This window comes from Maylandia zebra, linkage group LG23, assembly GCF_041146795.1.
Source record: "Maylandia zebra isolate NMK-2024a linkage group LG23, Mzebra_GT3a, whole genome shotgun sequence".
Lineage (NCBI taxonomy): Eukaryota > Metazoa > Chordata > Actinopteri > Cichliformes > Cichlidae > Maylandia > Maylandia zebra.
Genome location: NC_135188.1, coordinates 25,297,707 through 25,310,918, shown reverse-complemented (window position 1 = coordinate 25,310,918; position 13,212 = coordinate 25,297,707). Strand labels below are relative to the sequence as shown.

At 40.3% G+C, this 13,212-nt stretch overlaps 2 protein-coding genes across 2 annotated transcripts in view; both read right to left on the bottom strand.

Annotated features, from left to right (window-relative positions):
- Positions 1-1,489, bottom strand: part of atp7b (ATPase copper transporting beta) — a 55,135-nt gene extending 53,646 nt beyond the window's left edge. The window contains exon 1 of the mRNA XM_076880113.1: positions 1,234-1,489. Within this exon, the coding sequence (XP_076736228.1) occupies positions 1,234-1,380 (147 nt within the window). The 5' untranslated portion in view covers positions 1,381-1,489. The remainder of the gene's footprint in view (positions 1-1,233) is intronic.
- A 328-nt stretch (positions 1,490-1,817) lies between these two features.
- Positions 1,818-12,717, bottom strand: eed (embryonic ectoderm development). Its single transcript, XM_004562622.6, has 12 exons — positions 12,552-12,717; positions 11,653-11,805; positions 10,163-10,255; positions 9,758-9,823; positions 9,215-9,340; positions 7,906-7,987; positions 6,851-6,942; positions 6,013-6,146; positions 5,775-5,880; positions 4,538-4,696; positions 3,971-4,044; positions 1,818-2,545 (listed from the first exon to the last, which is right to left on the bottom strand). The coding sequence occupies exons 1-12, from the start codon at positions 12,669-12,671 to the stop codon at positions 2,419-2,421; spliced, it is 1,332 nt and encodes a 443-aa protein (XP_004562679.1). The 5' UTR covers positions 12,672-12,717; the 3' UTR covers positions 1,818-2,418.
- Between the last annotated feature and the right edge of the window lie 495 nt (positions 12,718-13,212).

The window sequence follows — 13,212 nt, the reverse complement described above, 5'->3', positions numbered from 1 at the left end:
GAGTTTGATTCCATAAAAAGTGACAAAAACATTATTGTCCGTTGTGCGTGGGAAGAAAACTTGGTTTCAAGCTGGTTTTTAGTTCAAAGATGAAGCTTATTTAAGAACATTTGAGAAACGCTGAGAAAATAAATTACACTCTGTATACACTCTGGGCAACTCAGTGTCCAGAACGCTGGCCAGCCAACACGCTGTGCTTATTGCTCCACTTTATTTGGGGGCGTTTATGTTGTCTGTTGAGACTTGTGAAACCACATGAAGACCAGAGAGTACCAACGATTTGAATCACTGAATCTAGTTCCACTAAAAGAGGGGTGAGTACCTGAGTGACTCACTCAGCGCCTGTACTGCATGGTTACTTGTCTGCCTGAGGCGTAGAAGCTTCCTTTTGGGAAAGAAAATTGTTGACACACACTAGATAGCAGTCGATTGGTAACTAACGGTAACTAACCTGTAATAAATTAAAATAGTTTTACACTAATGATTTGGAATAAAATACAAACTCAGAGTCAGCTTCTGGAACCTTTCCACACTGTACCACCCACATTAAGCTAGTATTATGTGAGAAGTCTGTCAAATCGAGGCCAAAGACATGTTTTAATCGAACTGCATTGCTGTTGAGCTATGTTGAGATTTTCACCTTTTCATATTCTCTTCTCACATATACTCATTCTAGGCAACAGGTAGTACTTATGAGTGAAGTGTGAACAAGAGTTTCACTTGTTAACAGTGAAGAACAAACTGCTGATTTAGGCTATTATTATAATTATAAACACATGAGGTCACACACCTAAACCCTTCCAACAGGCACAAACACATAGAATTTGGGGAAGGAGCAGGTTTTGTTTCTTTAAGGTGGGCTTTGTTGTTCAGCCTGTGAAACTGTCCCTGCTGCCAGTGCAAACTATTCTTCTCTTTTATAATGAAAACACACATAACATTTATGTTGTCTCTGCAAAAAAAATGTTCTTGGAGATTTCTTGTCTATTTTAACAAACCGAATTTCTTTACATTGTATTTCAACCACAAATTGAGGTTTAATTATCAGATTATTTTATCCCAGTAAAATATTTATTACGTTTCAAAAGAAAATATATATACTCCCGCTCTTCAATATAACAGAGGGACTACATCCTAACAGCTACTTTCCAGCTTTTTTAAGATGAGGTCTTAGCGATCAAATTTTCTCTAAGCCATCAGCTGCAGATGTTCCACAGCTGTTTGAAGGCCTACCTTTAACTGTGCCGTACAGCCCCTCCTGTTGCAGCCCTCTGAGTTGACGTTACAGATGCATCTGGGCTTACCGCCACATTCAACCATGCAGACCTGCTCCCCGGAGCCGTACCTGGACGAGCTTTTTGGTGATTTTGGCGAAAACATGCTGGAGTCTTTGCGGCTGAGTCCGGTTTATCTCGTCCAGTCAATCGGAGGGCAAAAGTCCGCAGCGGACAGACGACGTCATTTTTCACGCGCTCGCGTGTGGACTAAAGTGGCGTTTGATCGGAGGTAGTTCATCAAGACGAGACCAGGGGCAAAGTCTTTGATCACATGACTCCTGCGTGAGTGGGGCACAAAGTGTAGAGAAAGGCGCAAATAAAGCGTCTAAACTTCATTCAGTGCGCACTTTTATCTGTTAGTCAGAGAAAAAAAAAGTCTGATATTGATATATTTATAGAAATTAAGTTTTATTCAAGTTCAAATGACTCCAGATAAATAAAGACAAAACACCTGCCTTTTGCTCCCTGTAACAGGACTAGTTTTCAAAATAAAAGCTTATTTTTATGCTAATACCGTCCTAAACAAACATCACGCTTGGGAACAGCTACAAAAGACTTTATTCAGTTTTTACGTGTGTGTGCGAATACTCCAGTGTCAAAGAGCACACTGTAAATTATGCAACAGCAGTCCATGTGTGTGAATGGGGGCATCAAAGCAAACCAATTATTACTGTAATAATTAAAAACACGGCACATTACAACAGAAAATTCTGTTTTCATGCATTAAAAATATCTTATTTTTCCACACATTTCCTTTTTTATTGTTATAATTTCAATGGATGGGACAGCATAGCAAACCAGAAGGCACCCAGAGAGGACACCAAGACAGGCTTCAGGGCTGTTCCTTTTTTCCATCCTTCAGCTTAACATTGTTAGATGAACAGAGTAAATCCAAGTTTTATTGGATCAAAAACACTGCAAATCTGTTTTTTCTTCCCTTCACAATTAAGCTGGCAGACAAACAGAAAATGAAGACAAAAGAAGGCTTTCTTTTTATGGAATTAAAAAACAAAAAAAACAAACAAAACTATTTTTAATCTGCATACAAGAATAAATGTACAGACATTTTCTTGTTGCAGTGCAGATCTGTACACCAACACAGAGGCAGGGGAGTTGGAAGCAACAGGAACAACCGGAGACCTCAGCGCTGTCGATCCCAGCGCCAGATGGAGGCGTCATCGCACACCGCTATCAAAATGCTGCTGTCGCGGCTGAAGCTGGTTTGCCGGATGGCTGATGTGCATTTGGGGAGGGTCAGCGTGGTGCACCTGAAGAGGAACAGAGATAGTTGGGGGAAAATTGTAAAAAACCAAAACAAACAAAAAAATACAGAGAAACCTTTGTTAGTGTCAATTACAAAAATGATGAAACAATTGAAATAAAAATGTTTCTTTTGTAACCTGTGAATATTTGTTGTTTAAAAATCAGTGTTCTGACCATAAATCAGACAAAAAGAGTCCCAATTTCATTAAATGTGCCAGGTAAAAAAAAGACACAGGAAGACATCACAGCAGCTTTCTATGGGGCATTGGTGCTCAGAGAAGTGTGACAATGCTGCAATAATTGATCGTGAAGACGGCACCATTTAGCAGTTTTAAGTTTTAACCTCTGAGCTGCACTAAACTGGCATTTTTCCACTATTTTGTCACTTCAGACAGTGTTGCTTTTAACCGGGCATCATTCCTGCACATTCCTGGTTCAGCCAATTCCTTGTCAAAATGCACAAGGAAGGAAATTGAATGCCTTTTCAAAAGAACTTGGAAAAAAAGTGGTAACGAAGCCTGTAAATGTTTAGGTGCAGCAGTGTTCCCAACCTGGGGGAAAAGCACCAGTGTTATAACCTTCAACTACAACTGCAACTACTGTTGTTGCAGTCACTTGTAAGGAAATCTGTGTAACTGATGGAGGAGAAGCCTTTCTGTATGCTCCAGGAAGAAATGGTATTACTAAAAACCGTGGAAATAACTGACACTACTGTAAACCACATACTTCCAAGCTTAAATACGAAGTGTTACAGTTAACCAAAGCCCCGCACTGCAGCTCTTCAGTATTTGATGCTTTCAATTTTTCCAAGGATTCAAGTCATCATATTGGCTTTCTCATGGGTTTACCAATACGTGGAACATGAAACAGCCAGATGGCGGCAGTAATACCGTTGAAACTGCACTTACTGCAAGTTGGAGGTCTCAAAACATTTCCAGACACGGTGAGATTAGATGATACAACTGGGGTCTAATGGTAGGTGGTCTTTGCTTAAATATACTCCACAGTCACTTCTCAGAGACTTTAGAATACTTTTTAGATTAAAATGGCTCTACATGGTTGAGATTTCTGTCCTACCACCAAACCTCCTGACAACGGTACTGATTCCAAACCTTAAAAGGATATGATGAGCCATATGAACAACAAACATGGAACAGTGCTGACGGTAGTTCCTCAGGGCTCCCGATGAGCTATACCAAACTTCTAGTAGCACAATATGAAGATTCCCAAACCATACGGCCCTGTGTTATTTTCTTCTAACAGCTAATGTGAGCTAAACTAAGGGTGTAGCTGATCAAATACAACAACCTGTTTAAGTTTATGAGCGTTTATTGTGATATTTTGATGCTAAAAGCAGGGCAAAGAGCAGTGGAGATACAGGACAACTATAGCACGCCTGTTGTCTGTTTTTTGTTGTTTTTTTTACTTACTTGGCTTTGTGCGGATCTTCTACTTCAAGGTCCCACACGTAAAGCTTCCCCACCTGATTCCCCAGAGCCAGCATCTGTGTATCAGCATCACAGCAGAGGTCAGTAAGAGCACCAAGACACAACAAGAAAACAAACAAACAACTCTCAGCATCCAGTGTTTCCTACAGATTTAGCTTCCGTTTCTCCTCTGCAAGAGTTTTTATTTCTTAAGAACTAAATATCAGTGATAATAAACTACTTAAAACCTGCCAGTGACCTCCAACTCCAGGTTAGACTGCAGCTGACAGCTAGAAACTTGCTGGACAAGTGGCTAATTGATATTAAAGAGCACAATGACAGCAACCTGGCCAACCAGAAAGACAGGACAACTGGAAACACTGGGTTAGCATTGACTGACCTTTCAAGTAAATCAATTAAATGATGCAATTCTTTCCAACAGATGAAAAATAAAACTGTATTTGAGACGAAACATTTGATTATTCTGGTTTTGTCCTTTAATCAGTACAAATGAGAATGAAAATATAAAACCTGATCATACACAAAATAAATAAAGGTAAGATAGCTGACCTTCTGCCAGAAGTCCATGGAGAAGCGCATGTACCAAATGTCACACTGGCTGTAGTCAAAGCGTCCCAGAATCGTCACATTTGACTCATTTGGTTTAATGTGATCAATGTCATCCTCCATCTTCCCGGGTTTCCAGCACACAATGGCGTTTTCACAAGACTGGAATGACAACACAAACTCAGTTGTACATTTTGTTGTTTCATTAAAACTTTAAGGCGCTGAATAAGGCGCAGCGGATTATAAGGCGCATTAAGCAAAACAAAACAGTCAAATAAGTCAGACTTAACTCATTCTTCTTGCTTCCTCCACTTCTGTACCATTGATTCATTAATGCTGAATTCTCTTGCAGCTGCTCTATTCCCATGTTGTTGCAGTATATTAATGACTAACCTCATATTGTAGATGGATTATCTCAGTTGTTCTCCTGACTGAAGTTTGGTCCGTTTACAGCATCCTGCCATGCGATTGCATTTGTCCCTAACCACCAGAATCCCTCACGTTAACGTTTATCGAGTGGAAAATTGTTAGCGTTCATCCTCCAGCTTCACTGTGTTTGTTATGCTAACATAGCTGTGTTGCTAGTAGCATATCATTATACCCCAGCTAGTCCAACTTTAGTAACCCTACAAACGTCACTGCTGTTTAGTTTTCTGTTGGAAGTGATGGCAGAGCTGTAAGTTTTAATTTCTTCAGAAATCTCTCAGTCAGAACATGCTATATCATGTTTAGGTGGAAACTAGCGAGCTAACTTCCTGCTAACGCCATTAAAATGAATAAATTCTGTTTTCATGGATGTTAAACTTAATTGTTACAACTGGTAAAGCAGCAACGCTGATCATTTTATTAAAGATGAACTCTCAGTGATGCCGCAGTGCTCGTTCGACTTTGGGACATGAATCAGACTGAGTTTTGGACCCAGATTACTCCGAGTCCCCTAGATACAATAGCCATAATGCTCCAACAATCCATCAAGCAGTGCGGCTTTGTTGCTTAACAAAGTCGTACTAAAACATTTTTTTGAGCATTTTTGAGCGCCGTATACCACATAAGTTTGAGGTCAGTAAGCACAACCATAATTCATCCATAAGGCACACCGGATTATAAGGCGCACTGTCAATTTTTGAGAAAATGAAAGGATTTTAAGTGCGCCTTATAGTGCAGAATATACGGTAACTTAAAAAGAAAAAAAAACAAAAAAACCCTTTTGGGTAGCATTAAAGGATTTCCTTTCACTTGCCTTAGAAAGAATAAGATCACCAAGCCACCGCACACAGTCCACATAGTTTCTATGAATGTCACGTGTTGAGAAGTCGGGGAAGTGGATTTTCTGTGAGACAAATGCCCTAAAAAAAACAAAACAAAAAAAAAAACAAACAAACAAAAAAAAACCACAACAACATAAGAAAATATAATGCCATGTATGTAAATCCACAGATATGAAAACAGACCACAGAAAAAGCTTCTGGACGTCTCACCTGTTTGTCTTTGAGGGGTTGTACTCATAAGACGCGCGAATGGCTTTCTGCAATCTCTCCGAATTGATCCTCCACAGTTTTAGCGAGTGGTCCATCCCACATGACATAATCTTTTCACCTAGGAGATCAAAATCCTACAAAACAGGAAATGGATAATAGGAGAATGTGAACTGTCAGTACAGACAGAATTTAATCACATTCACCTAAAACATCTGTTTTGTCACCATTTCAGAAAATTAGCAGACAACTATGATTTAATATTGTGTAAGTTAAGTAACAGAATAAGGTGGGATGGTCTTAATAGACAGATAAACCTGACAACGACACAGCCCAGAGGAACACCACCGACAACTGGGCAAGCTTGTGATCTGAAATTTTTTAAACTGCAATTTTAACCATTAAAAGAAACTCATTCCCACCCCCCAAAAATCAAAAATAAAAACAAAAACTGAAATGACCACACTTTGTATTCAGCTTTTTCTGTAGAATCAGCCTCACACGTGCATATACTGCTGTGAGGCTGAAAATCTAATGTCAGTAAAAAAATAGTCAATACCAGATGGATAATTTCTGTTTACTTTCAATCAGATTGAAAATAAACACACATACTTTCACTAGTCACTTCGGAGAAGTAGAACATGAACAAGTCTGTGGTGTCAGCTGTCGAGGAAAAGCTTTTTCCCCCCCAAATAACCCAATACAGAAGTACTGTCTGGTGTAATGGTGCCAACATGTGCAGTCATCCCCTAAAGACCGATTCAGAATCTTTTTTTCCCTGTTGTACAATAGTCACTGTTATGTCCCAGATAAATTTCCCCACATATACTGTAAAACTCACAGCACTCAGAACTTCATCCCGATGACCCTCGACGCCTCCGAAAATGGCCACTAAAGTGTCCGTCTGTATGTTCCACAGCCGAAGAGCGTGATCTGAAAATAAGAGATGACTTTAAGAAAAAGTCTGATTGTTGTTTTACAGCCGGTCAGTGAAAGAGATGCTCACAACTTTTTTTTCTTTTTTACTTTTTCCCCCCTCTATATTTACATAGTTTGATCTATGCATTTATATTATATTGCATTCAATACTTTAAGGGTAGAATTATATTTTATTTTGTTAATGAATTTCTTCTTTGAGGACTTTACAACTTTATTTGAACACAGTCTTAGTTTTTCTACGTGATAAGCGTTGGTTTCTCTGATTAATCATGTTAAATATATCAAAAATATCACATAAAGCATAAAAACTCACACCACCTTTGCACTTCCCAGCAGCTATAATCACACTGAAGGGTGTTTAAAAAAAAAAAAGAAAAAAAAAAAAAAACACCCTTCAGTGATTAAAGGAAAGATTAAACTTTGCTGCCGTTCACATGACCTTCAGTGACAGATCCAAACCCCGCTGTCTGATTTATCTCAGATTAAGGAACCACCTGACAGTCCCGTGGAAATAAAACTTTATCCCCACTACACTCGAGTCTGAGGTGACCTGTTTTTTCTCTTTAGATTGAAGCAACAAATCACAGTTGAGAGGGGTTTTACTGCCGGGATGATTTTTATTGTTGAGTGAGGGTCAATAAAGCCATCAAAGAAAATGGGCCTTTTTTTTTTTCTTTTTTTTAAAATAAATGCATTGCTGCTGTTGTATTAACCTCACAGTGAAATATATGACAAACTGCTGGTCTTTCTGCCCTCTCTGCGACACAGCTTAACTCTTTTTTTCCTCCAAGGAGCGGGAAAAAATAATAATCAGCAAATCTCTGCTAAATAAGGAAACACAAGGTTATTGGCGTAACTCTAGGTGATGCCGTCCGGCTTATGTGTGCATAACGAGCCGGGAAGAACCCTTGAACTGCACGCAGAAGAGCTCAAAGGTGCTTTATAATCACTGTTTACCTTTGCTGACAGAGAGGAGCAGATTGGGATCCCTCGGATGAAACTTCAGCTCGTTGATGGCGTTCCCATGACCTACATAATGCTGGAAAAGAAGGGGAAAAATGACTTCTTAATTCACATTGTGCAATTAAAACAACTTGGGGCAGATGAAGTGAAATTCGGTATAGTTATTATCATTCCTCTGGGCCATTAAATGCAAGTCTTTCCAAAAATAAAAAAAATGTAAATAAAGCTCTACTGTTATAAGTTGCTTCCTGAAAATGCTTCATAATCAAATAAAACTATTTTCTGTGCACTGAAAGTGATACAGATTATTTTAAGCTTGCAGTAACACTACAGCAGTGCTGTTTGAAAACACATCGTTTTCTCTCCGTTTTGCAACCCGTCCACACTGAGACAGCATTTTCCTCAAGGGAAGAGTTTTGAAAACGCTCTCAAAAATGCAGCATTTTCAAAAACGGAGCTGTCCCGTCGCAGTGTGGACACTTGAAAGTGCAGACTTTCTAAAACGATGACGCATTTTAGTCATGTGATGCAGTCATGTGACCAATTAAACAAAGATAGCGGAGTGCATTATACAGCAGTTGTTTTGATTGCTCTCAATTTTGACAGCTCTAATAAAAAAGGTTAATATCAGTTTGTACCTGCTCCAGATAGCCTTTCTTCAAATTATTTAATTCTCACTCGCTTTTGCGCATGTGCAGGACTGGAACGTAAGTGTTTTGGGCCGTTTCAATGTGGACGCTCAACTCTGTGAAAACGGCCGAAAACGCTAGTGTGGACACGGAGCGTTTTCATATGAAAACGCTGTTTTCAAATCTATCCGGGCTAGTGTGGATGTAGCCTAAGGAACTGCCCTCCCAGCCCATTGTTCCTTCAGTGGGCTGGTTTCAGTCATTATGCAAATGTACTGTTTATAAGATTGGGGACACCTGCAGTCAGCTGAGACTGAAGAAGTCACTTGGATGAGTGACGAAACATTTCTCCCACAAAATGCTACGTCCAGATGAACAGAATCAAGTTTTGGAGATGTACTTACCTGGATGATTGAGCATGCATCAAGACATCCATTCATATACAATAAATTAAAAAGCCACCCTGCAGTACTAACTACAAGATCCATAAAGGTTTTTTTTTACTGATTTTCACATTTGGTTTGACCATGACCTGATTTTCACCATAATTAAATCAGCTTGAGCTGTTATGAGTATCTACCATCACACAAAATTTCAAAACGATATCTTGAAAACTGTGGACTCTGCTAAAAGACAGAAGTGATGGAGCAGTTGGGTGAAGACTGACGAGTTACCTTGATGCACTGCATCGTGATGTGGTTGATCACCCGGATGATGCCACGGGATCCGGCCACAGCCAGCAGGGGGTGACTCGTGTTGGTGTCATAGGTCCAGGCGCACGTGTAGAAGTTCTCGTCTGCCTTTGCAAAGTCAAGGAAACCTGAACAGAATCTACACTTACCTTTCTTTAACAGACTCAGATGTCCTGCTGTCAGCTGCACAGAGTCACTCAAACTTCAGCACAAACAAGCGTCTCTTCTTCTCTGTACCCCCTGAACTCTTTTCCATTTACACTGTATATTTTCTGCTCTCAGCTGCAGAGCTTTTATGGAGTTCAAATACCTTTCAGATGGCTAGATAATGTAAAAATATCAGATATCTTAATCCTCGCTGTTAGCCTTCAGCTCAGGTGTCGAGGCATTAAACCCGTCTAGACTGCCCTTCTGTCATCTAAGCAATAAAGAAGTATATAAAAGTCAAACTGCAGGACTTTTTGTGTGTTAGGAAAACTGACAAATGAGAGCAAAGAAGGATTGAGGAAGTAGGTGAAAGGATACGTCTGCATCAACGTAGGACTGCAGGAGTCTGATTTCTCCTTGAGAGTGGCATTCATACAGAGTTACCTGGATAAGCACAGATGTGAGAGGCGGACAAGTTCACTAATAATCAGTGTTTAAAAGACATTTTTTAATGTTCCTTTCATTGCCAAACTATAAATGGATAAAGAAGTCATTGCAAATCAGCAGGGTCATTGGAGCTTGTTGTTATACACTGGTAAATCTCATGCTTTTATTGTCTTTGCGAGCATTTCACAGTGAGCTGCATGCTTTGAAAACTCCTAACAATATATTGGACAAACACCAGTAAACAGATCAGGACTCTCCCACCTCTGGTAATATGCTGACCCACTACAGAAATAAGCAATTTAAACCAACTTTTAAAATAACTGATCATTTATTTACCCTGTTACTCCCAACTGTAGCAAACACCAGCGGGTCTCCCTCCTTGCTGTGCCAGTTAAACTGCACTCCAAACAATGGCTGGCCATGGTCCTCCTGAGACAAATACAGATGTTGTTAATAGCCACTTGCGCTCCTACAAAAAAAATCCTGTATGTATGAGCGCGCATTAAACCAGATGGGTGTACTAAGAAGCAAGTTAAACAAAACAAGGCTTTGTTCTGGCTAGATGACACTTCAATCAATTCAGTTCAGTTTGATTTGTGTAGCACCAAGTCACAACAGAAATCTCTTCTTCATATTATATGGTAAAGATACCACAATAACATGGAGAAAACCCCAACAATCAGGCAACTCCCTATGAAGAAGCATTTGGGGACAGTGGGAAGGAAAAACTCAATTTTAAGCGGAAGAAAAAGGCTCGGGTAGGGGCGGGAATCTGTTGCCACTGGTTCGAAGTGAGGGGAAAAATAAAGGACAAAGAGACACTGCCAGAGATTAACAATAACTAATGATTAATTGCAGACTGGTTTATAAAACATTAAGAGACCAAAGATATGCTCAATGCATCATGGGAATCCCCCAGCAGCCTAGACCTTTTGCAGTGTAACAAAGGGAGGAATCAGGGTCACCTGATCCAGCCCTAACTACAAGCTTTGGCTGAATATTACTGACGATATTCTGTAAATAATTCAAATTTCCCATCTGTGTTCTTCCACTTTGAGCTGCTGCCTTTAGTGATCGCCACACCACAGCGGATCATCTGCCTTCCTGGCATCCTCGTCTGACACAACAACCCACTGCATGTCCTCCTTCAGTTCCTCCCCCAGTTCCATCTTCATCGTCCTTAGTCCAATGTATCCAGTCTTTCCTTTGCACATGTCCAAACCATCTCAGCATTGTCTCTCAAACCTTGTCTGTAAATCGGTGTCCCTCTGATGCATTACCTTCTAATCGTATCCCTTCTGGTAACTGCCAATGAAACTCTTAACATCTTTAACTCTGCCTCTTGTCTTTATGTCAGCACCACTGTCTCCAAACCAGAGATCATAGCAGGCCTCTTGTAAACTTCCCCTTTCACTTTTGGTGCCATCTTTCTGTCACAAATCAACCCTGACACTTGTCTCTACCAACTACACGCTGGTTGCACTCTCTTTTTGACCTCTTTTGCACACCATCTGCTGCTTTCAGTGGGTTGATCCACAATATTTAAACTCCTTTGCCTTCACGATATCTACTCCTTGGATACTCACCTGTCACTCATTCACACGTGTATTCTGTCTTGCCTGCCTAGCAGTTTAAATCAGACCAGGCAGCAGATTAGGACAGACCTATTAATGCCTTTTCTGAATCGACAGCTAAGAACATCCAAATACCTGACTGACTATGTATTGTTTTTTGTACTGCAGGCAGTTAACAGGACATTTGCTGGCTCATTTCACAGTAAACCCCTCTAGGTTCTGCACACTGTCTGGTGTGCTGGACGTACTCACCCTCAGACTGTTGACACATTTAAAAGAATATCTGCACTTCTTGGACTTCCACTTGCCCTTGCCCCAGCTCTTTCTGCCAGGGGCATTGGCGGTGTTGGTGGGTGTGTCTGGGCGTTCTGCGTTGGTGCCACTCTCAACGCTGACGGCATCGTCCTGCAACCAGCAGCAACACAAACAAACGTGTTATTTAATGCAAAATCATCTTCTAAACATGCGCATTGAGACCAGAACATGAGCACTCATAAACAAAGTGTGCCTGATGTGCTGAAGACATTGTAAACAAGTTTCTTGCCTTGCTATTTGTTTAACACTGCACTTTTTAATAGCACAAAAAACAACAACAACAAAAAAAAAAACCAATCAAAAGCGTATCACTTCCAAACTATCGGGTCAGTTTAAACACAATGAAGGAGGAGACGAGTAAAGATGGCTGTGGTTGGCCCAGGCTGCTACAAAAACATTCCTCATTAATCAGTTCATAAAGCGCTATAACATTTTTCTCACAATCAAAGCTTAACTCAAGACCATTCTTGAGCAACCCATCCGAAAAACACTACATTTTGGTCAGTATTTAGTTTATTATTTATCTGCTTGATGCTTTTTGCCAAGGCTAGCCCAGGTTTACACGTGAATAACTCCAGTCTGAGCACAAAGAAAACACGTGTGCGCTAACATGGATGGTGGAACACGTGCGGGAAAATTTATTTGAAGACACTAAAATAGTCCACAGTGAATAACTATATCTGATAGCTCCAGCTGTTTGAATCCAGCCGGTATGAATAAACAAAGATGCTAGCTAAAGCCTTTAGCACATCGGCTACTTTAGCACAATGCTAACTGATCAGAAGCGCTACACGGCTCATCTGCGGCCCAACATCAAACACGGTTTAAATGCTTACGTTCTCATCTCCTGACAAGTCGGGGTTGCTGTTCTCATCGCTGCTCAGCTTTTGCTTTTTCGCCGGTATTTCTTTTCCCGCTTGAGAAGGGGACTCGGACATGTTCTTATTTTCCCTCATTTTGGAATTAACCCCGCCCCTTCCGCTCCTACGCCCACGAGCATGCCGGAAACTGAATATTCAGCCAATCGACTGCACAAATACCGGTTATTTTCCAGTTAAAGCCGTGCAGGCGTATTATTTATATTTTTGCTTCGTGCCACTATACATTTTTTTTATAATAATTTCTTTATCTTTTACTTCCGGACTTCTGTCATTTTAAACGCTCTTGAGCAATAGTTCTCCAGCTTTCTGATAATCTTTCAAAGTGTTTCTTTGGCCATTGCTGCTTTTTCATTCACATTCAGTTTACACATTCAGATTCAACTGCACAAGCTAGGACAAACGTTACAACAGTGAGTGCCTGCAGACATCTGTAAAACACGGTGGAAGCTCTATCAAGGTTTGGGCTGCATTTCAGTAAGTGGTGTTCAAGATCTCTTCAAATGATGAATTAAGAACTCAGAAAAGTACCATCAGATTTTGATCCACCATGCAATTACATCTGGAAAGCATCTGATTGGTAACAGCTTAATTTTTCGGCATGGCAATGATCCCGAAC

What these genes read in the sequence shown, in the direction of transcription:
- eed (XM_004562622.6), bottom strand. Translation starts at nt 12,671, where the DNA reads ATGAGGGAAAATAAGAACATGTCCGAGTCCCCTTCTCAAGCGGGAAAA. An exon ending in GTGATCTTATTCTTTCTAAG is followed by an intron (nt 4,697 to 5,774) that starts GCAAGTGAAAGG and finishes TTGTCATTCCAG; the next exon opens with TCTTGTGAAAACGCCATTGT. An exon ending in GAAGATCCGCACAAAGCCAA is followed by an intron (nt 2,546 to 3,970) that starts GTAAGTAAAAAA and finishes GTTCCTCTTCAG; the next exon opens with GTGCACCACGCTGACCCTCC.